Source organism: Ascaphus truei, chromosome 4 (assembly GCF_040206685.1).
Source record: "Ascaphus truei isolate aAscTru1 chromosome 4, aAscTru1.hap1, whole genome shotgun sequence".
In the NCBI taxonomy this organism is placed as follows: domain Eukaryota; kingdom Metazoa; phylum Chordata; class Amphibia; order Anura; family Ascaphidae; genus Ascaphus; species Ascaphus truei.
The window spans coordinates 370,089,821-370,114,228 of record NC_134486.1 but is presented as its reverse complement, the minus strand read 5'-3'; the positions used below and the strand labels follow the sequence as shown (position 1 = coordinate 370,114,228).

At 41.6% G+C, this 24,408-nt stretch overlaps 1 protein-coding gene across 2 annotated transcripts in view; it reads left to right on the top strand.

The window, feature by feature from the left end:
• NBAS (NBAS subunit of NRZ tethering complex) overlaps positions 1 to 24,408 on the top strand; it is a 682,881-nt gene that overhangs the window by 303,449 nt on the left and 355,024 nt on the right. For both annotated transcript variants that reach the window (XM_075598387.1, XM_075598386.1), the window contains exons 39-40: positions 10,947 to 11,023; positions 11,991 to 12,128. In XM_075598387.1, the coding sequence (XP_075454502.1) occupies positions 10,947 to 11,023; positions 11,991 to 12,128 (215 nt within the window). The remainder of the gene's footprint in view (positions 1 to 10,946; positions 11,024 to 11,990; positions 12,129 to 24,408) is intronic.

Sequence of the window (24,408 nt, the reverse complement as noted above, 5' to 3'; positions counted from 1 at the left end):
GCTGCTAACAGGACTTAAATAACAAGGATAATGGGGAGAAAGAAAGGCATAATGGGACATACCCTGTTACATAAACACAAAGAAGTGATAATACAGGAATAAGAGCAAGTCGTACAAGTATCTATTGTCATGCTGTAAGAGAATCACAGCCCTAAAGAAATAACCATATCACTTGTTTTTCTACTGTAATACATCTTTATTCTTTTTTGGCTTGGAAAGTGTAACCTCCTTGATAGGAGAAAGCTATGCATGCTGCCCTCTGACTGGCTCCATTCTGGTGTGTGCTGCTGGTAACGAGCCAATGACTGAGCAGCAGCAGCAGGGGATTCTGGGCGTTGTAGACTGAAATAGGGACACATAACATTACAGCCAATAAGTGCGAAAGTTCAGAGATCGGTTGACCCAGGAAATGCAGAGGAGAGAGAGGAGCACGAGACCAGAGCTAGAGAGACCCTGGAGAGAGCAGCCCTTGTATGAATGAGCTGCCGCAACATGGTTACCTTTCACTCCAGGAGGAGAACTCCGCTGGGCTGGGTGACTCAGTAACAGACAGGCTCCCCGAGTGGAGGTGAAGCGGATCAGCAGCCTACCAGACTAAGGAAGTTGTGAGTAAACAGAGAGGGGATCCTCATTACAGTTAAGGGTACCGAAGTCTTTGTGAAGAGACTGGCCAGCGACAGTAGCCCACTGATTATAAGAGCTCCAATGTTGTGCCGACACCTACACTTATAACACGGGATCATGGGGACTCAGAGACATTGGCACACAACTGTGCAGCGCCTTACAAGTATTGTGATTGTATGTATATGATCCTCCCACAGAGGATCACATTTCTATTTATATATATATCTGTAGCTATAGGGGTTTGATATAAATAAGTTTCGGTTTATCATAGCCCGGTGTTGTGTCCTATTGTCTGACCTTCAGCCACGTGCTCAGCAAGTGACAATGCAACGGCCATAATGGGGCGTAGAACTTTGTCCCCCACCTTTGCATATTGAAGATCGTCTAAGGGAAATAAAGAGGGGTTGCACCAGTTAAAAAAAAAAGAAAGGGTTTGTGTGTGGCGAGCATGCGCATTTTAAGTGAAACTTCTTTGTGTTTTGTCTCTGAAATTGTAATTATACTCAAAAGTTTTCTTTCAATCAAAATACAATTTCAGACAAAACACAAAGAAGTTTCACTTAGAACGTGCTTACTGTTTCATCATTTCCCTTTTAAAATGTACCAGCGATTATCTACTATTCAAATGGCTCTTTTTCATTGCAGATTGCCTTTCTTTATTTTTTAGAGGGGGGGTGGTGGTGGTGTATATGTGTGTCCTTGCTTCTGCACGTGTGTGTCCTGCGCCTGTGTTGGCTGCGCAGGCCACTCACGTCACTTCCGTGACACTACTTCTGTCACCATAAAGGCGATTCGTGCTAGAAAATTTTTACTACAGTAGGTGCCAGCAAAGAAGTTTCCCCTCATGATGGTTTACATAAACCAGTGCAGTTCTTTAATTACTGTTCTTACCTCCTTTCCGACTGGATAAACTTCATCCATAAGTTCTGCAGTTTGATTATCTTGGTGTAGTAATTAAAAACCTTAGTATATATAACTTTTTTTTTTTTCCCTGAAATATGTAGTGATAAAAAGGGTCAGTTCCAAGTGCCAACAATTCTGGTTTGTATTGTATTACAGCTGCAGTGCTGTGTGTGAATGTGAGTGCACAATAACCTTGAGAGGCGAGAAAACTATTATACTGTAAGACTATTTGGGAAAAAAATGTAGCGCATCATTTATTTCAGCTAGTATTTACCTACTCCATTGAGTTTTATGATATTGACCGCAATTTAAATGTATTTGTGGAGCTGCGGTAATAAACATAACTATAAACTGTAGAGCAGTCCTAGAAATATGTTTGGCCGTCAGTGCGAGTGAAGAATGGGACACATTTTGTAAATGCTTACTCTTTTTTGTGACCAGATGCACAATTATATCCCCTCTGCTTTAATGGCAAGTGTAATTATTGTTTAAATACTCAATGCAGCAGTTTGTGGTTTCCAGTCTCCCTAAAAATGAATGTGTGAAGTGTACTGTATCTTTGCTCTCTGAGCTGCCATTGCAGGGGCTGCAGTGTACTGTATTGCTATATGATGAGTTGCAGGCCTCGGTGCCGGCGGTAGTATTAGTATAGCTTCTGCCCTAAAATCCTTGCCATGGCTGCCATGTTGGTTTTGTGTTTGACCTGTCCCTGCTGGACTGCAACCAATAAGATTTTAATTTTTTTAAGATGAATGTTTTCTTTATGATCTACTTTTCATGTGCAGCCTGGGACTGCAGCTGGATATCATATAGCAGAGGTGGGAAATTAAGGATATCCCTGCTTCGGCACAGGTGGCTCAATTTTCTACTCTTGATGTGGCCCTTGAGGACTGGAGTTGCCCACCCCTGTCATACAGAGTGGTGCAGCGATTGAACCTGCACACTTGTGTATTGTATAAGCCTGAGAGCTACGCCCAGTAAATTCCATGCTATAGCCCAGCTGCAACTCTCTCGGCATTCTGCACTATGGCCATGCTGTAGTCAGGTTGGCCCCTGCCTATAATGTGTTCCTGCTGGTGTTACAGTCCTCTTCATGAGGGAAAGGCTTCAGTTATTATTCTTTATTATTGGTCCTCTTCTATTGCTTTGGCAAATGCAAATCTTTTGTAGCATTTCAGATTTGTAGATGTGTTAAATGTTTTTACCATTATTATTATAATTTTTTTTTTAAGAGACCAGGATAGTATTAGCATTGCCAACTGTGCTCCTTGTCATCATTAGATATTTATTCCACTGCTTGTTTTCGCATTCAAATCTCCTTACATTCTGGTTGTTAATAGTTCTACACCCCAGTTGGGACTTCTCAGAAAAACCTTACAAGTGTAGCCATGCTATGGCTGACTATTATTCTGCCCTATTTTAGCATGTTAGTCCTGGTAACAGCAGGCAGTGTTAGGACCAATTATGGGATTTCCACACTCAGGCAGTACCTTTGAGTGACAGGGGAGGTGGTGGGATCAGGTCTGTGTTCTACCCAATCCTGGGTTCAGACATAGTACCTCCCCCCTACTGTACTAAAGGTGGCTTCATCTCTAAATTGTTAGTTGGGTCTCTACCGTGATAGAGACAAGGTATCACACCGGACTGCTGTGCACTGGCAGGCCCAGGTCCTCTTCCCTTCGGGAAAGAGTGAGTGATTGCCTATTCCCCTGGTCCTGCTAGAGGATCAGGGAAGAGCTAGGACTGCTGCAGGGGCCCTTGACCCGTAGTACAGGTCCAGGGACCATCTGAAGTTTGAGAGACCAGAGCTGTGACTACATTAGCAGAATTGTCTAGAGACTGCTGAGCAGAAGAATAAACCCGTTCCTGTTATATATATCTCCTGCCTGGTGTGCAATCTTTCCTGGGGGAGAGGAGTCTGTTCTACTGTGGCAGATGACCTTCGTATGTCTGGAGCCTACAGCAGATGGAGACGCTGAGTTCCAGGGAGTAAATATCGGGTATGTACCCCAGAAGTCTGTTCTGCAGTCCACACAAACATCGGCGGACACCTCAGCCTCTTGTGAGCCAACAGGTAGCAGGCACCATACACCTTGTAACAGGGTAATCTCCCATAGGGTGGGGGAAACACCATTACACAAGCATCACTTTTTATATTCAAGACCAACATCTTAAACCTCATTGTATGGTATGTATATCTTTATTTATATAGCACAATCCGTGTACAGTAGATAGAGCTTCACAGCAGTAATGCATGTGACATAATGGGAACAAGTGTTTTAAGACATTAAAGTAACACTAGGAAAAGGAATCCCGGTCCTGAAAAGTTTATAATCCAAGTTGTAAGTAGGGAGAACTTAGAGACCATAGGAGGGTGTTATGGTAAGTGCGTCTGCAAGGGGTCAAGTTCAGCGCACATGAGATTTATAGTATCTGCCAGTGGAGCTGTATGCTGCATTAAAGAGGTGTGTTTAAAGATGGGTTTTAAATAGGGTGTCAATGTAAAGATTCAGTCTTGCACACCAAATGTAATATATTCTTGAGGTACCGGTGCACCTTGGTTCAGGGAAAACCCTGTCTGGTGAGATCCTGAGTATACAGAAGTGAACAGGAGATCCATTGCACTACGGATTTTTAAAAATAAATGTATTCTTTCAGTGGCACACACAACGTTTCTAACTGCACGGAGTTCTTTTTTTTGGCCAGTCACTTTAAAAAGAACTCTGTGCAGCTCGGAACGTCGTGGGTGCCACTGAAAGAATACATTTATTTTCAATAATCCATAGTGCAATGGATTTCCTATTCACTTATTAAATAGGGTGACTAGACTGTCCCTGTGTCCTGAAATGTATCCAAATGTCCCGGATTTCTGACGGTGCTTGTCGGCTGCGCACATTTGTCCAGGGAAATATATGGTCACCCTAGTCTTAAAAGTGGAGAGAGGGTGCTATCCATATTATCCCTGGGTATTTACAAATGATTGAATATGTGTAAGAAGTTATTACAGTAAGTATATGGACTTCATGCTTATTTCATCTCTACCTTATTGGGATAGTAATCCTTGCTTCTATATTCTCAGTCTGGTTTTTTACCCTCTTCTCTTTCCTCTCCCCTCCACCCCCCGCCCTCCCTGTCCCTCTTCTCCCCTTTCCCGACACTCTTTCCTCCCCTCTCCTTTTCTTTCTTCCCTTTATGATAGTCATATCAATAATGAATTATATTGTTTATTAGCATATGAAATAATCATTGAACAATTCAGATATTTTCAAAGTTTAAGAAATTGTTTTATTTTCTACCTGTGAATGATATTGTACACAAAGATAGGAGGTGTCAGTTTTATGCCTTTTTTTATTGTGAGTGGCCTGACTGACACAGTTAACATTTTCCCCAACATTTGTTGTTATAAATATGGAAAAAAGTACACGGTGCGCGCTGTCCCTCTTCTTTTCCTTAGATTTCTTATAAAACTTTGTTCTTCCCTGCTGTTCCCAATCTCCTGTGATCAGCGGGGCAATACCAGTCACAAAATAACACAAAAATAGGGGTGCATGGAAAGAGACAAAAAGCCCAGGTTAATGCACAATGATGCTTTATATATTAAAAAGGGGGGAACAAATAGCACTCAAATGGAGGTGGATACAATTAATCCTAATGACCAAAACACACTCTGAGGTAGAGGTTCCGTTGCCAGAACTTAGGGGGACAGGTGAGTTCCCAGTTTTGATAGGGGTAGGGGTCTAGCACCAGTTGGTAAAGCTGAAAACTCACACTCTCTCCCGTCCGTCTCCTCGTGGTGTGTTTGGGCTGCAGCTACCGGATGTCTGTCGTCACGGACGTCGCTGCGTTGACGTCACCGCAGAGTTTTTTTTGGTCATTATGATTAATTGTATCCACCTCCATTTGAGTGTTATTTGTTCCCCCTTTTTTAATATATAAAGCATTATTGTGTATTAACCTGGGCTTTTTGTCTCTTTCCATGCGCCCCTATTTTTGTGTTATATTGTTATAAATATGACATTGGTCAACCATATGGACCATATTTTAACGTTATTCACTTGGTTGTATGCATATATATTTTAAAACTGTCCTCTCCCGTATTGCTCCAGTCATCTGGTGGTGTGGTGGTGTCGGACAGAGTGGGGTTCTTGAGCGCATGCGCGGGCATCTGGGTATTCGCGCGTGCGCTTGCACGGCCTTACGTGGTGACATCATGACCAGTGGCTGCGCAGCATGGGGGAGGAGAGGTTAGTAGTACTGCCTGATTCTGTAGATCTATGTGGCTGACGGGCGGGACGTCTGACGACAGGGGAGGGCGCGCGCGCTCATCGGGTGCATGCGTGCATCATGAAGCTTTGACACGAAAACGTCGCAGAGGGTCAGATTTTAAAAGTACTCAGATAAGATGTATTTTTCACTCCTTGATAAAGTTCTTCACTGTACGAAACACGTGGGAGGGTTGTGTACCTCCTATTTGTAGCCATCACTTAATAAAGAACAAGTTGTTTTGGACCTTTCTCTCTTGGCTATGCACTGCTTTCTTCACCTTTTTTCCACGAGAGAGGGTGCTAGTCTGATATTGAGGGGAAGGTCGTTCCAGAGGTGTGGTGCAGCGAGTGTGAGATTAGGCGGGAGAGGGCTTTAGGTATTCAACTGTAATAGTGTTTCTCTTTGGCCTCTTTATACTGGCGGTTTGATTACAGAGGAGTTCATGTATAAAACAACAAGCACTGCTGAAAGGGTCTTGGGATATACTTTTAAGAACGAGGACGTTTTAAAGGGTTGGGAGAAACTTTCATCAACGTTGCAGTTAATCTCCAGGGAGTGGTTCTGGACTTCACTGCTCTTCTACTGTAAATACTGCAAAGGGGGGTGGTTGTCCCTTTAACAAAGACGACCTGTTTTGCTTCATATTACTGTAACATATTTATGCCAATAACTTTTTTTTTTTTTTTTTACACATTACGGGGACACAAATATTTTTTTGGATCAACATTTTTCATGAAAACATAATGAAACATACATAATGTTTACCTGCCTTTCATAAAGTGTATAATTTTATTAGAAGCATTGCCATTAAATCAAATTTTACAACTGCATAAAGGGGGTAAGACGTATTCTGTCGCTGCTCAACCTACCAAAATAAAATCCCTCTTAAAAAGACCAAGTACTGTAGCTGGGGGCACATATATTTATACAAGATTGCTTAAAAATAATAATTCAGTCTGATTTGACCTTGCGACGCTCGGCTGTATGCAGTGTAACATACTGTAAACTTGAAATCCACACTAGCATTGCCAAAATACCCAGCACACTACAGTACTGCAACTATTGATCTGTTTCCTAGAAGTGGTGCCGTTCCCCCTATACCCAATTACTCACAGATCTTTATCTCCCCGGAGTAAGAGACGTGACCTCAGTATAGGACACCCAGCTACTGGAATCCATGCCTGGTGCTGATCCAATCGTTTAAAGACTGTCTTTATTGCGGTGCTGCTGAATTTGCCACCAGGATTTCAACTTTATACACGTGTTGTCCCTACTTGTCATTGTTACCTGACCACATTATTTATGCGACATTAGATATATCTTATCTTCTGAACTTTTATACTAATATGCCTTCAGATCTACATTGCCAAAATAATAATTATTGCAGCAGAGTAATCATTTTTCTGATGTAGCACCATCATGTACTCGGTCTGAACATTTTCAGGCACAAGAGCCTGAAACGCTAAGGGATAAAGTGGCAGCTTCAAAGGTGAAGTTAATGATGGGTTGTGCACATTCTGTATTATAACATACTCTTTGGTATCTGATTTATGGATATCAAATGCTTTCAGACCTGTTTTAGATCTTCTATTAAAAACATATTTCTCTAGACATATGTGTTTTGGAAGAGTATGGAATGCTGAAAATGTAGGTTTTCAAAAATATGTACATATATAAGGAGACAAAGGGTACTCCTAAAAAGATCCCCATTCACTGCACTGCAAAGCTGAAAATAGTCATCAGGGTATACCCTTCATCACCCATGATATGAGTTTTAATTGTTTTTATGGTAGTTTTGAGTATGTGTTACTGCGCCGATTTCTGATTAACATTAAACTATTTATTATTTTCTGCCTACGGGCATTTTAGTGGTAACTGTCCTCCCACAGTGCTGGGAGCGGTTACTTAATTGTACCCTTATAGCCTATACTACATTTCTAGTGGGTAACTATACCCTGATGACTATTTTCAGCTTTGCTGTGCAGTGAATGGGGATCTTTTTAGGAGTACCCTTTGTCTCCTTATATATGTATGTCTGTTATCCCTATCCCCTTTGCACCAGCTGAAACCTTATTTTCCATCAAACTATGTACTATTATGGTGAGCGGTATTTCACTAGTTATATAAATTTCAAAAATATGTGTTTCATTTTGCCATTTTCATAATGTACATGATTATGTATATTCCGTATCAAAGGTTGGTTGGTAGCAGGAAGTTGTATTATAGTCTTACATATATTAGTCATTTAGACTCAATTACAAACGTCACTCTTTAATGACAACAACTTTATATTGGCATCCATAAAGATTTAAGAAAAAAGGAAAATAACATTAGCATTTGTTTTGATCATAATGCTAAACTTTTGTGCTTCGGTATTTGCAGTAGGGGATATGGTTAAAAATAATTGTCATAAGAGTTTGTGCCGTCTCTACCAATGTCATTTCACAAATGCAACACACCTGATTCAACCTCTTCATATTATCTTCATCCAAACCAGTAGTTTTCCTGTATAGGCAATGAAGTGAATCCTCAAGGGTTGGGCTTGCCTTTAGCATATTGTATTATTGATAGCTGTACTTTGAAGGGAACTAGCTGTTCATCAACACGTAACTCCTCCAATGGTAGCTGCATCGATTAAGGGACTAACTTTGAAGAGTTTATCATAGCAATTTCAGGTTCCCGGTGTTCACAATATGTAGATTCCCGAGTTAGAAAAATCGATCTTGTCATGCTATCTAGGAACAAACCTACCCCTAAGAAGTTATCCCAAAATATTCTTACTCGTGGAAACTTTAGGCACCCAATTACAATGTGCAAACCAATTAATGTTTTGATCTCACTAGCATCGGCATTCTAAAAGAGGTTATACTTTTTTGTCAGTAAGAAATGATATGTACTCGCCCTACTTTGTCTTCCAAATCCTCACATTCCTCCTCCTTCTGTCACATCTTCTCCATCATTTCTCTGGGTTGCAGAAAAATCTTGGTTGTCTTAATGTGTGTTTTTTTCTTCTGTCTACGAATGTTTGTACTAAGCCGTGTATTGTCCAAATAATCTTGGTCATGTGACATCTCAGCATCACATGTATCGCCTGCCTCTTATGTCCAAGATTTCTCTTGCATCCCTCTTTTTTGTAATGTCATCATTTTGTTGGTCACTTTTTGCATTGCAAATACAAATGTATTATTGATTTGTGTGAACAGTACGCTTTGTTAGAATGTTTTTAGGTCATAAAACATTAAAGATATTACACACAAAATATATTTAGAGTGTGTACAACAGTAACATACATATTCTAGGCTCTCTGTGGATTGGTACCACTGCGACTGGATGGTTATGATATACTGTAGTTTTACTTCTAAAACGATAATTTTCATACTTAAATAATGAATCTGTTTAAAAAAAACATTTATCAGGTGGTAAAACACCAAATCCCCACCCCCCCAATACTAAATTACTGTATGTACTTGACCATTTAATACCTCTAATTATAGAGGTAAATAAGGATTTGAATCAGTTAGTGTTAGGACCAGTGATATTATGGTCATGCCCTGAAAGTGGCTCGCAGTATTATATGCTTTGGCCAAAGGGTTAACTAAATTACCCTTTTTTCAAGAGGTATATAGGTATTTCACTGTGTTTTTTTGTCACATTGGATGTTGCTCTGGACTTCTTTGTTTCTTGTTTTATGCAACTAGCCACACCCAGTAGCACTCCTTTTGCCACTTATACTGTATACATATATATTTGGTGGTAATTTTGGGGGGTTTCTGAGAGCTTGCTGGGTATCTGTGTGTTTGTTAACCTTGATCATATACGCCTGATCTGAAAGGGTTAACCCTTAATTATCTTAATTATGATGGAGCATTAATGATTAATGATTTAGCTAAACTAAAGAAATGGCCATGAGTGTGGACCCTTCAATTGAATGCAAAGTAGTGCAAGCTGGGGCCACACAACCTTATTAGAGGCAGAATTCAAGTTTAATTATACTTTTAGCTCAGCCACCACAGAGAAAAAGGAATGGGAAGTCTTAAAAGTAGGCCGATCATGTAACAAAAAGGTAGGGTAAACCAGCACAATGTTTTAAGGTATTCACAGCAGAAAACAGATGGTAATGCCACGTGACAGCTCATAGCTTAAACCTCAACAAAAGGTTTAAGGTAGAGGTTCTATAAAGAAGAGTTGCTAATATGATACATGTTCTATCATAACATTAGCCAAGAAAGTGTAGAGGACCTTAAGATCTTAGAAGAGCGATATTAAAGAAATATTAGAACAAGATCAAGCCCAGGAGCTAGAAGGCGGTAAGCCTTGGAAGTGTGAGAAAGTACTTCTTGAAAATAAGAGATGGTTGATATGTGAAATGGCTTTTTAATGGGCGTGCACTTTATTATATTAAAGATATTCACGTGTCGGGGACAGATACACTATCCTAAATAACATAATAACATTTATAGACGTGGGTTGGACAAGTGTTTTCTATTTTTAGAATTATTTGATCACTTTAGAGTATAATTTGCTTGAGTTGATGCATTGATCGACAAGGATTTTGGCAGCAATGTTGGACACAAGTTTTTGAAAATTCTGAGCATATTTTGTTTCCAGTTTAATGTGAAATGTGCAGCACCGAGAAATCATTTTTTTTTTATTTCTCGTTATATTATTTGTTCTTTAAAGAATTTGAGTGTATTATCTTTCCTAGAACAAGATCATAATTCAGATCCCTGGTAATTGTTATTATCTAAAAAAATATGTTCTGCAAAGCACCCAATAATCGTTTGTCCATTCCAATGACTTCTATAGTCCATGTACTTTTTTCTTCTTCTTCTTCCAGTTTAATAGTTTATTTCATTTTATAACCTGCTGATTATTCTACTGAAATGTGTGTAGGGAACATTCCCACAATCTGTTGCAGCATCTGTTTAATCGTGGTTAAATGTTATGTGAAAATATTTTGTCTAACAATTAGCGTAAGGCACTATTGCAGTTTGATTGTTCGTGATCTGTTCATGAATCATACCAACCAGCATTTTATCTAAAGTATGAAAAGAATGAAGCTATATATTATCTAATACATTTTGCAGGCATATCAAGTAGGATAGTAGGACTGGATTGCAACTAAGCGATTGGTTCTGTTTTTGTTCTTCCAGTTCTCTTGCAGTTGGCGAGTGACACCTTACCCAATGATATGACCTTGTCTCTTGCATATCTGCTCGCATTACCACAGGTACGTTTACAATCTATTGCATGTTGTTATCCAAATGTTTAGTATATCACAATTGGGGGATGGCCATAGCGGCCAGTAAGTGAGAGGAATGGCATACATCTGGTGTGCTCAACTCCAGTCCTCAAGACCCCTCCCCCACCCCCTCAAACAGGTCAGGTTTTGAGGATATCCCTGCTTCAGCACAGGTGGCTCCATCAGTGGCTCAGTCTCTGACTGGGCCACTGACGGAGCTACCTCTGCTGAAGCTGGCATAGCCATAAAACCTGACCTGTTGGGGCGGGGGGAGGTGGGGGTCTTGAGGACTGGAGTTGAGCACTACTGCCATACTGTACATTACAGCAATGTTTCTCCCCGTTATTGGATCACTGATCAGACATTGTCCGTGTATAGTTCTATCATCTGTTTTATTGGTAACCGTTGGAACATACAGTATCAGCTCACCCAGAGGTCTCCTAGAAATTAGATTTAGCACCTGGTTCAGGTTAGTAGAAAAAAAATATATCCAAGCATCAAGGATTGATGCTTTGATTACAAAATAGATTTATCGCCTACAGATGCAGCAAGCCTTAAAGTTTGCGTTGCCGCTGTCTTTGCTTGGAAGGATTAATGCTGGCGGGGGGTGGGGTCCCATTCAGAAGCATGTCCCCCACAGCGTGACCGCGGCAAACTGTACCGCATTCTATTTTGCCTGACATCATTGTAGCGTGTATCATGCACTGTGCTGCATATTTATTTTTAACAATATCAGCTCACTATGTGAAACTGATAAACTACAGAGTCATTATTTAAAGATTATGTCAAATAAGTTTTGAAAAGGTGTTAATTATAGTCAGGCTTCATCGCTTGTAAACCATCACACAGTGTGCTGCAGCCACTCCAGTAGAAAATGGGGTTTAAATCAAAGGCTTGCATGTTTTTTTTGTTTTTTAGCCAAGTCATTTCTCTCTCTCTCTCTCATTTTTCCTAGGTGGTAGATGCCAACAAGTGCTTTGAAAAGCAATCGCATTCAGCTTTATCTCTCCAGCTGGCGGCTTATTACTATAGCCTGCAGATCTTTGCTCGTTTGGCACCATGTTTCAAGGACAAGTGCCATCCGCTCTACAGGGTGAGTTCTCCTAGTTCCTGGATTTCTCTCCATTCCACAGCTCAGGTGCTTTGGTAAAAAGGCTCACAACATAAGTTACGTCTAATTAAAAAGCTGATGTCGATCATAAGCAAGCTGTAGTTATATATTGCGGAGTACAATGTTTTATCTACCTTTTCAACGACAGGGAGGACAATTGGAAATATGATGGACTTACCGTAAATGTGTTTCCCATGTTGCCTTTGGGTGAATATTATCCTGGCAATGATAGGGAACCATATGCGGATATTTATACCCGGGACAAGACTAAACACCATTGGTAACGTTTGTGACGTATAATACGTTTTTAGTACAGCTAATTTGTTCTGTAAATTCTGTATTCAGTGTTGTACTGTATATACTGTCGACACAATACTCTTACTCAACAATACTCATATTCCTTACTATATTCAGTCTTTTTGAGTATAAGATAGTTTTAAAGCTTGTGGCACATCATTTCTGTATATGTTCACGGTTACTTTTGTACATTAATATGCACATACAAATGTCTAGTTAAAAAACATTTGAAAAGCAAGAAAACCTTAAGATGTTTGCTTTTTGAGTACTCTTTAAAAAACTGTGTACATCTAGCAAATAACTTTACTTCTATCCAATGTCTGGTTTATTTTGGGAGTAGAGATTTGAAGTGCTTGCAATCTCTTTTTAGAAACTTATTGCCATTTCTGGCTTTGTGCAAAAGGTGCATTTATGTATTTATTCTTGGCAAAGATCAGCAGAACAAGTCCTCAACATTGTGGGGAACTAAATCTTGTTATTTGCTGTGTGTTTATGGGTGTGTGTGTGTGTGTGTGTGTGTGTGTGTGTGTGTGTGTGTGTGTGTGTGTGTGTACACAGATATACACACAGGCACATGCACATGCACATATGCACGCACACACATGTATATGTACACACACATAATAAATGTGGGTGTGTATAATTATATATAGATATAGATATATAGTATATGTGTGTATATATGTATATATATATATATATATATATATACCGTCTGTAGCAGGCAATCTCTTTTTGTGTGTATATATATATAAATATATATATATATATATATATATATATATAATCCACATTTGTTCTTTTTTTATAGTTAGTGATACCTTTTGAAATCAACATGACTGTTCCCCATAGATGCTGTATATCATACATCGTATTCTCAGACCTGACTGACAAGTGCTCGCACATTAGTAGGCGACTTGCGAGGTCTTGAGAATGTATGTAGAAACTCCATGTATAAAATAAAATAGTCTCATATTATTCTATTATGTGGTGTTAGCCCCTGCAACAGGAATGCAGGGCCTGGGCCAGTTTAGGGTTGATGTATGGTAATCAACAACCAATATCTTGCAGACCTGTGTCTGTCAATCTAACCATCTGAGCACGTACGGGTCTTACAAAGCATTTCAAAGTTGCCGAGTGTTTTACTATTTGGTGGATTCAGGTTTCGGGCTTTGCTTTATCAAAGCCTTTATCCCTAAAATGTGGCCTCGCTGCCGTTTCCAAGGGAGGGGAAACACTGTTGTTGGCAGGTGACGAGAACTGGTCTTTTTCTCACCTTGATTCCATTGTTGTTGTATGATATATTGTAGGATATTATCTTAGCATATTATTTCATAGGGAACGGTACAGTACTAAAAAAAAAATAAAAATACTTGACAGTTACATTATAGATAGAATTATTTATAAAGAGAAATATGTCACAAAGCTATTTTGGTTTCAAGGGTTTGTGCTGATGGCCATAAATTCCAACAGTGAAAGTCTATTAGCTGACCCATGGCAGCAGAACTTTAAATAAAAGCCAAGTAATACACTTGTCTTCATTTAGTGTTCAATATAGAGACATTCTGTGACCCAGGATATTAAATCATGGAAGGGAATGGGCAGACTTTATAATACATGGACAAGTAATTTCATTACCACAGGCAAAATCAGCACAGCAGCCAATGAAGTAACACTAGGATCTCAAGACCTGCCAAAGCAATCAATAATGCAGACGAATAAAATTTTTACCTAGATTATTTCACCTATAAAATAAAGTGTAATAATCTAATGCAGAACTATAAAGCCAAAGAGAATATTTTAAAATACATTACTATAAATATGATATACACACACACACACACACACACACACACACACACACACACACACACACACACACACACACACACACACACACACACACACACACACACACACACACACAATTTAACCTTTTAAGTGCCGGAGGGGTTGTGATGCCTTAGTGCCACGGCTTCCCTGGCACAGCGCGATCCTGTGACTGTTGTGGCTATGTTGGAGGAAACGCTAGAGGCGGGGACTCTTCTCCATTTCCTCACTGGTTAGATTGTGTATTGCGCTCCATGGGAACGCAACACGCGGTCTAAGCCAGAACACGCAGGCCTTTGAGCATTACGTAATCACTACGTGATGGGGCCTGCGGAGTGCCAGTCCCCATGGCGTAGTGACTACGTCCTGGGGCACTTAAGTGGTTCAGGTAGACATTTCAATGCAAATGATCTATAGCAGTACAGGCGGCCAAAAAACACAGGAAATGCGCCCACAGTGGGGGATAATGTGGCGGTCTGAAAGTTCTAGAAGTGTAGAGTATTTGTCAGAGGTATCAAACTCGAAAGGAATAAAATCAGTGAGACATCTTGGCTCAGGGGGATGTGCCAGGCCAGTAAAGGTTAGGGCCAAAGCAAACGTTTAGCATTGCACCAAAACCTCCCCCAATGCACTGTAACCCCTCCCGTGCTGCACCGCGTTGATATACACGAGACATGACATATACAGATCTTACTCTGTAGATGCTGTACACTAATCAATAGAGTTTACACTTTAATGCATAGATACTAAATGCTAATCCACAGAGATTAATTTAATGTAGATTCAGAACAATAATCCACAGCGATTACACTTTGTAATGTGTAGACAGGATAGACCACTAATCAACAGAGTTTACACTGTAATGCATATATACAGAATACTAATACACAGAATTGACATTCTAATGTACTGTACAGTGACATACACGAAAAAATGCCCTAACTGGTGCTATCTCTGGAGCAAGGTCTGAGGATATATAAGGAGAGAGCCGTGAAAAAACGGGAGTGGGGCATGGTAGGGTGGAATAATTGGGGGCAGCAAAGGCTGAATGGGAGGGGCAGCAGAGGGCAAATGGATGGGGAGCAGCAGGGTGTGCGAGGGCTGGAGGCGGGCAGTGGTGGAGGGACTTTCCTGAACCTCTGGATCACACCATGCCTCTCTCAGCCGTATGCATGTAGCCTCTTGTGCACCACTCGTGCTAGAAATGTCTGGGCGCGAAATGTTAGTGGTCGACAGCTGCCAAGCACAGAGATACTGTGCCCCAGGATTTAATCTGGCAGAGTGGAGTGTCCTGCTGCTTTGCATTTAGGGGCCTGTCAAGCTTCAGGAATTCCGTAAGATTTACGCCCGTCTCCTTTGAAGCGAGGAGGAGGATATGTGTGTAAAAGGGTTATAATTTGAAGCAGAAGTAAACTTTACACTTCCTAAACCTTGCCCTTTATACTTGCTACATCATACTGCAAGTCCGTGATTATACCCAAAAACGCCCGTGGTGTCGCCCCGTAGCGACACCACACGTCGCAAAAACAAATTTTTGAAATGCATCAACTGTCTCCTACTTTGCAGTAGCAAGCGGGGAGACAGTTGAATTTGGTATAGCCACTTATCACGTTTGTATGAAGGTTGGTTTTTGCGCCGTGTGGTGTCGCTACGGGCCGCACCGCAGGCGTTTTTGGGTATAATCACAGCCTGAGGTCTGGCATTCCAGAGGCCGCCTGATGCAGTGACTACGTCACGCCCGAAGAGTGCTTGTTTCAGCTTTGATCTCGCTTTGATTCCCATGCAGCGCAGGACTCAAGGTGAAGTATAGGGAAATGGAAGAGGACGACTCTTACATTTCGGGTTACGGACCGCCACTGTCACGTGACCGGGTTGTGCTGGAGGGGGCTGTGGAACTGTGTTGCGCAACCCGGGATCTTAAAAGGTTAAAATGAGTAAAACATAAAGTGCAAAAATCAGAGTGGACTGCTGGTTTAATTACTCTTTCTTTTGAATAACAAAATAAGTTATGTACTTGAGAATACTTGACCAATGCATATTTATTTGATAAAAAAGTTAAATGGGAAAACAATGAAAATGAAATGATAAAGTTCTCTATGAACACACTTCCCCCCCCTTTCCCCTCTCACATCCCTCATAAATGTGGGTTGATCCTTTACAGTATTGTCAACCTGGCTCCATTTCATCATTGGATTGAGACCCAGCTTTGTTTTTTCAAGTCCCCGTTTTACATAGTGGCTCAGGACCAGAATGCACTGGAATTAGCATTAGAATACTAGGAAAGGACCAAAGTCCCACAATGACATGCAAACCGTGAAATAATACTGTTTTGCTCCATTTGTGCCATCTTTTTGCAGGCTGGAGACTTTAAAAAATATATCCATCAATGTGTAACTGAAAACACCATTCTTTTTTTTTTTAATGTGCCTTTGTGAGAAAAGCACACTCACTATTACATGTTTATTTAAGTAATAATCCCCGAAGAACAGGGCATTATTGGCCAACAATGTCCTGTTCTGAGGGGATTATTACTATTATAGGCTAAATGTAGGCTTTTTCATAAATAATAGACACTTTTGTATAGTTATATAGATTTTTTTTTAAATTAAAATAAAATGGTAAATACATTAAAGCACCTCTATATACACTTACACTGCAGCTATCTATATCCACACACTGCCACCCCCTCTGTGTACACAAACACACACACAGCAGCTCTACACACAAACTGCTGCTACACACAAACTCTGCTGTAGCTGCTATACACACATGCTACACCCATAAACACTGCTACTGACACACACACACACACACAAGCTCTATACACACACACAAGCTCTATACACACACACACACACACACACACACACACACACACACACACACACGTGCTCTATATACACACACACACACTCTGGCGCTCTATATACACACACACACACACACACACACACACACACACACACATCTACACACAACACAACAGCTCTACACACAAACTCTGCTGCTGCTACACACATATATGTGTAGCGGTCATGTAAAATGCCTACAGTCATCTCTCCTGCTGGCAGTAAGGCCTGGTAAGTGTGGGCATGCCAGCAGTAATCATGGAGGTTTTCCCTCGCACCCTGGTGGGGTGCTCTGTGTATGGCTGGGACTGGTCACATGCTCTGACTCCATGGTTAGTGATGTCAGAGGTGTGTCAGCCTCAGAAGCTTACATAAGGCACAGCACTGTGTTCTAAAGTTAGTTCTGCTGAGAGGAGGAGGGTTGGTTCAGTTGAGGAAGAGTTCCAGCTCTTGTCAGAGCTGAGGAAGGAGTTCAAGTTCTATCAGAGTGTCAGTTATGTTATAGTAACTCCATGGGAGGCTGTGTCCAGGGACCTGGCACAGGACAGTGATTCCTGCGGGAATAGTGAATCCCTGATCTAGGTGACATACCTAACTAAAGGGAGCACTGGCGAGATGAGCGGCTGAAGATACTCCTTGTGGAGGGCAGCTGCCCTGCCGTGTCAATAAAGATGAGTTCAGCCAGAAACCCTCTCGTGTATCTATCTGGAATGAGTGTACAGAGAGGAGCACCACGGAGGAGTTCCTCGCCAGGATCATCCCCTTGCGGACGCAGGGACCCTGGTGAGGTGGAGGCGCTGCACTGGAACTAGGTGAGACTCAGCACACTACCTCAGCTGCCTGTCTGACGGGTCCTCCCCACACACCATCATGCGGGAGACTCAGGAGTCCTGTAGCCAGCAGGTGCACCATCAGGCATATTCACACTGTAATGGGGTCCGGTTAGACCACAGGGGCCAATGTGAGATTGGGTGGGTCAGGCCGGGCCAGAAATACCGTTACATATGTAACGGTTTTTCCCCCCCAATCGCAGATTATACTGTGGGTGCGGAGAAACATACGACGTTACCATATGTGTGGTGCGTTACCTGTTGGCTCACAGGAGGACTGAGCTTCCGCCACGGGGAACATGGGGCAATTATATACTAGGGGTAATCACTTACTCGATACAGCGCCTCCACCTGCGATGGCTCCCACCATAGGGGGAGTGGTTCCTCGCAGGACACATACAAATAACCAATACTCACACACAGTGATATATATAATAACTAATACCATTTACTGGGAACAGCATATAACACAATACCATGCAACTTATCATGACAGGTGTCCCTCTCTCTCTCGAGGGGACACTTACTACTGCGTCGCGCAGGACGCTTTCCCAACACCAGGTGATCCCACCCAGTGTCCATAGAATCCCCACCCAATGTCCCGCACTCTTGGAGAGGACGTGGGTGATTGCACAGTCACTATTAAACTAAGGGCCCGTTGGTGCACTTGTTGACTTAATAGTACCTGCCCGAGCACTCCCGTGCTCGGATCTCCAACTGGCTTCACAAAGGATCCGGCGACCGAAGAACACCGGAACCACCTCCAGGACGATCCCACCCGGAGGACTGCTGCAGCCGCAACGATGAACTGCGCTGTAACCAGACTACACAGCTGTAACCAGACTACAAGGAAGGAGAACGTCGATAAGACAATTCTGTTTTTTTTCACAGAGGCAGCACAGTGCACAATGCACAGAGGCAGCGCCCGCTGAGTCCCTAACTGACTCCTATAACTATATGGACAATACTGCACTATAGGCCGTCCCTACATCACAGCAACCTTGATGGCTTAGGGGGAAACTCCTAGGGGCCTACAGGGGTTAATAACCTGCCCCACTCCCCTAACTCTTCCCAGTCCTGACTATTACTTAACTGATCCCAGTGCCTGCAGCAACAAGCTGTGACCCACTGGATGTGTGCAGCCAACGTGCTACACAACACTGTGTCTGCCTGTCAGACCTCACGGCACTGACAGCCGTGACCCTGACCAGACAGCACACGAACACTAAGGGCAGCGTCCCTATCTTGGGCCGTCCCTAATCAATTACCCACTAATCTTGTGGGGAGTTGGGGCCTACCTGGGGTGTGGGTACCTATCTGGGTGCAGGAGCTGCACTCGCTCCCTGCACCCTTCCTTCCCTCACAGCTCCCTGACTCCAACTAACAAACCTGAGTGACAGGGTCCCTATCCTAGGGCTGTCCCTGGCAACACTCACTCTAATGGGGTACTCAGAGCTACCTCTGGCCCTGGGGGTGCTGGCCTAGTACAGGGAGTCGCTGATTCCTGTACCCTACCTCCTTCCCTGGGCTGCCCCTGGCTCTGACTGAACTAGCGTGGGCTCAGCCCGCGAATTGTATCCACTTGCCTGCCTGGAGATCCTAAGCCTTATTGGCTCCCTGGCATCACGTGGGGTGCGCAGAGGCTCCTGGGATCTGTAGTCCCTGCTCCGATCCTTCCCTAATAGGCTAGGGCTTCGCGGGCTTTTCTGGCTCTCTTCTGCGCATGCGCGATCTATCTGGGGCTGCCTCACTGTCTCCCTGCCTAGTCTCACGCTCGCGCGACTTTTCCCTGGCTCTGGGGTCCTTCCTGCGCATGCGCGATCACTGTGCATGCGCGAGCTAAGGGGCAATGGCGGCGCCCTCGCAGCCCGGCTCCGGGAGTGCCGGGATCCCTGTGACGCGCGTGCGGCCTTGGCAACCCCCGAGCCGGGACCTGACCGCCCTCACCTCTGCGATCACCGGGTGGAGCCGCCATTGTCTCGGCGGCCCCTGCGATCGGCAACCAGGTGAGGGGGGTGCTGACAGGCTGGGGAGACCTGGTTACATATACAACACAACAGCGCGCGCACACACACACATTGCAGCCACAAACAAACTGCAGACCGCCACTTACTATTTTGCAGACTCTTTCTCTCTCCCCCCACTTCAACTGAATCTGATCAGTCAATCTCAGTCAGCTCTGGAGGGAGAGGAGTCAACCCGTGGCTGATACTTCCTGACCAATCTCCTGCCCTGTCTCAGATCTGTTCCTGCCCACTGACCAATCCCCTGCCCTGTCTCAGAGCTGTTCTGAAAGCTGATTGGCTGGAAATAAAAACATTGAAAATGAACACATCTCGCAAAAATTCCGAGCAATACTGATTGGTTAAAATTCTGGGCATTATCCAATCAGAGAGCAGAGATTTCAATAATGCCTGGAATTTTACAGCTTTATCCTACTGTATAATATTTTTTTAAAGAGCTCTACCTATTTAATTACCTGCAGGACATCTCATCTGTGTCAGTGCTACAGAGTCAAGCAATGCTTCACTTCATTTTTCTGCAGGTGAAGTAATGATGAATGAATTGGTGAAATAAGGATGTGGTGAACATTACTTTACCAGAAGGAGATGCCTAGTGAAAATAGCACACAATTTGGAGTTTAAGGACCCAGATTTTCTTTTGGTAGAGACACGTTCCAAGTATTGTCCAGCATTGCAGTACCATACCAAATTTTAATAGGGGTTAGAGTTAAATACATATTCTCTGTCTGGCTAAATTATATCCGTTAGGAGCTTTCAACTCTGTTTGACTAGATCAGGGGCGGCCAGCTTGAATCCTCAAGGGCCACCAACAGGTCAGGTTTTTAGGATATCCCTGCTTCAGCACAGGTAGCTCAGTCAAGGATTGAGCCACCTGCGCTGAAGCAGGGATATCCCGAAAACATGACCTGTTGGTGGCCCTTGAGGACTAGAGTTGGCCAGCCGTGGCCTAGATAATAAATTGACGAGGCTCGAAAAGCACACTATGAGGAATGCTTTTCCAAAAGGGTTCAGTTTGACCCTTTGGCATAATATAGTCCTTGGTTATCCAGCAGCACCACAATGTTTTCTATGCAACTGTAACAGGAAGCAAAAAAACGTGTGTCCAACATCAGGCAGGCAGCAACCGTAGCAAAACAAAATTACGGCCCGTCAGAGGCAAAATAATGACCACGTCCACACATAATGCGCAGTCATTTAACATGAAGAAACCCATTTGAAAAATACTATAATGGTTTAATTTATTTAATAAAGAGGCAAAACTGTAAAAGTACATAAATTCATATTACAAAATTATAGTAGAAAAAAAAAAAAAGACACGGAAACTCTTAAAGAGAATAATGTAAAAACTAGAAACCTAATTATAAAATATATTTTAAAAATGTCATTTAAAACCGGCAAATTCATAGCATTGTAATCTAATTCTTTCAACCTTGTGCAATCAGCAAGGCTTAATCTTACAGCCTAAAATGAAAATGTAAAGCTTGGGATGAATATTCAATAGGGATTTTCTGTTATATATTGTATTGTCAACTAATGAATCCTTCATAAATCTAATTGTCAGCTAATCATTGCTTGTGCTGTGGCACTACTTAATACATGCTAATAAAAATATATTTGTAAATGCTAATAAAAGCCTAGTCATAAGGGATCCTTCAGCATTATAACACTTTTCTGCTTTTCCTTTTCAATTTAAAGATGCACATTATTTGGTGGACACATTATAAGGCACCGATATACTGTAGTATTGGATTCCAAAAGGTCTGCTGGTTTTGGTTGAGACTGGATTACTTTCTAGATGTGATCAACCTTACATTATATCGTTTTTGTGCACGGTATTTTTATTGGGATTTATGATTGCAGTTGTACAAGTGAAAATTCGGACTTATCCAGCGCTGCTAATGGTATATGGGTCAATGATAAATGCTCCAAACAACATGAAATCAATTTTTTTTAAAAATAAATCCAAACCGCAAACGATCACTGAGGATACCAGATCGATGTCAGTCCACAAGACATAAGTGGAATACAAGCATGAGTATCTCGTAAGGGTCCCGGACCGCCACCGACTTGTGCCCTGTGCGGCCACTCCGCTGCCTGGTGTCTCTGCAGCCGTGATGGGTTCCAAGCTGTAGAAGCTTTTCAGGTGCAGCAGATACTAGACTCTTCCACCAGGCAGAACATGGTCTTAGATAAATAAATAAAAAAAAAAAAAGTTATCTGTAGCGTGCAATTGAGTAAACACCAAAAACAAAACCAAGCTGATCAGGAAGTTTAGTTGGAATAATGTAACTGAGACCAAATATGGTTTGCACAGTGATGGTGATAAATCTGATTTCTCCACGTAGATTCCTTGTTTAGATTATGTGGCATAAATGTGTAAGCATTGTTTCAGCTTATACAGATATAGCAGACCTTATTACCCCGTTAACGCGAAATAACGTGTTAAGTGCGTTATCTCCTCAACCATTGTTTTCAATGGCGCTACTGTTAGATAACATGCCGGTGTTAACGCATCACATCGCTGTAATGGGAGCGGTAACGTCTGCTCCATTTGAATACCACAGAGCGGTGGGCATTATGGGGAAACTCCAAATGGGATGAAACATATGTTTATAGGTTTGTAGGTTTCACCACAAACTTTTTGGTTTGAATATTTCTATTGCAAAAAAAAGTATCATTTTTTTTAGCCATAGTGGTGAAAATCATCTTCGACTACAAGCGTTTTAAAGTTTTCTGAGGTGCTTTTACCTGAATATGTACTTACTTACTTATTAAACGTTACCAGAAAGCTGGTGTTCTTTTTAATTTAAACCCCAATCCCCAGATAATGCCTAATGTATTCTATGATAAGAATTGATTCTGATCATTTGATTTTAGGTCAACCATTTGCCTTGGTTTAATTTAATATCTGAAACACGTAAACGGCAGGATATGGAACTTGTTAATAGTTTCTCAGAAATACTCTGACCTTTTCCCCATTTTTACTGTAGTGGATCAGTAAGTGCATTATGAGTTTTAAGCTTTGTAAACTTAGGCTGTAGACAAATGCACAGCTGGATTTAATATTGTTGATGTCTCATTTGCTGACCAAAGAAATGGCCAGTGCATTTTTCATATACTGTAGCAAAATAAATATATATGTAAAAATTAGACTTGAACCACTGGGAAGCCTGCTTTGTAGCCTATGTTAAAGCACACTTTGTAATGTACTCTTTCTTGCAAGTAGTCCGTCTGCGGTCTGCTGTCATCCGTGACTTGTGAAATGCCAAACAGACTTCTAGGTTGTAATGTGTCTTAATTGAGTGATCAGAAGAATATTGATCTCCCAGTCCATTTAATTCAGTAAAGATCGACAGTTCCCAACAGCTGAAGAGTTGGTAAATCAGCAGAAAGATGCCTTTTTGGTGTATTGAGACGTTTGAGAAATGGCTCTGAAAGCGCACATTGCTATTATTGTTATAGGTATAATACAATTTTTGGTCAAAATATAACAGCAATCCTCATTTTTTTTTTTTGGCAATAATTTGTTTCTTATACTTCTTGATTACTCATTAGGTGACATTTGATAATAGATCATGTCCAAATCTCAATAGATATTCAGAAGACTACTAGAGATGTGCAAATGTTTTGCTTAAATTGTCAATCCAATCGAAATTAGGCTATAGCGCAAAATCAAATCGGACAGAGTTGCCAACAATTTACTAAACCTTTTTGAGAGCGTGAGTAAGAGAACTATTTTGTTAAGCAACCATTTACTTAAACACGTTCAAATAGTAGTTAATAATCTACAGTATATGAGGACATACTTGAAAACAAGAGGTAACTCAATTTATGACTTCCTGGTAAAACATTATTTATAAATAAAATAAATAAATACCTGTGACACACTTGGGGAAAATGCTAATTTAAATCATTTGAATATTTAATTTTTCATATTTAAATTGGTATATTTCACCCGTATTTCAGGTGTGTTGACAGGTTTCCCTCCACGTGGATTATCAGCGGCTCGATTTGATGGAGGTTCTGTGTATAACTAAATAGGTCCTTAATAAATATTTCTTTTTCCCTCTTTCTGCCTGCCCCCATATGTCTCTTGTCCCCTCCCTGTCTGTCCCCCTCTCCCCCTCTCCATTTCCTTCTCCCCCCTCCTTTCTCTCTTTCTCCTTCCTCTCCAGCAAAAGCCTTTTCGGGGTCAGGATTAAAAATGCTTAGCAAATTTCTGTAAAAACTATTAATTTCTGCTCATTTTTAAGTAATGATGCACAGAATTCGTACATCGCTTGACACAACCGATTCATCAAAGTTATAATAAGTTAGTAACAGATTTGCATTTTGTCTTAAACGTGACACTACAGTATAATCAATATTTCTTCATTTTTTTCATCGTGTACTGTAAGTACGATTACACCTCTTACGGTTTCGGCGTAGAACA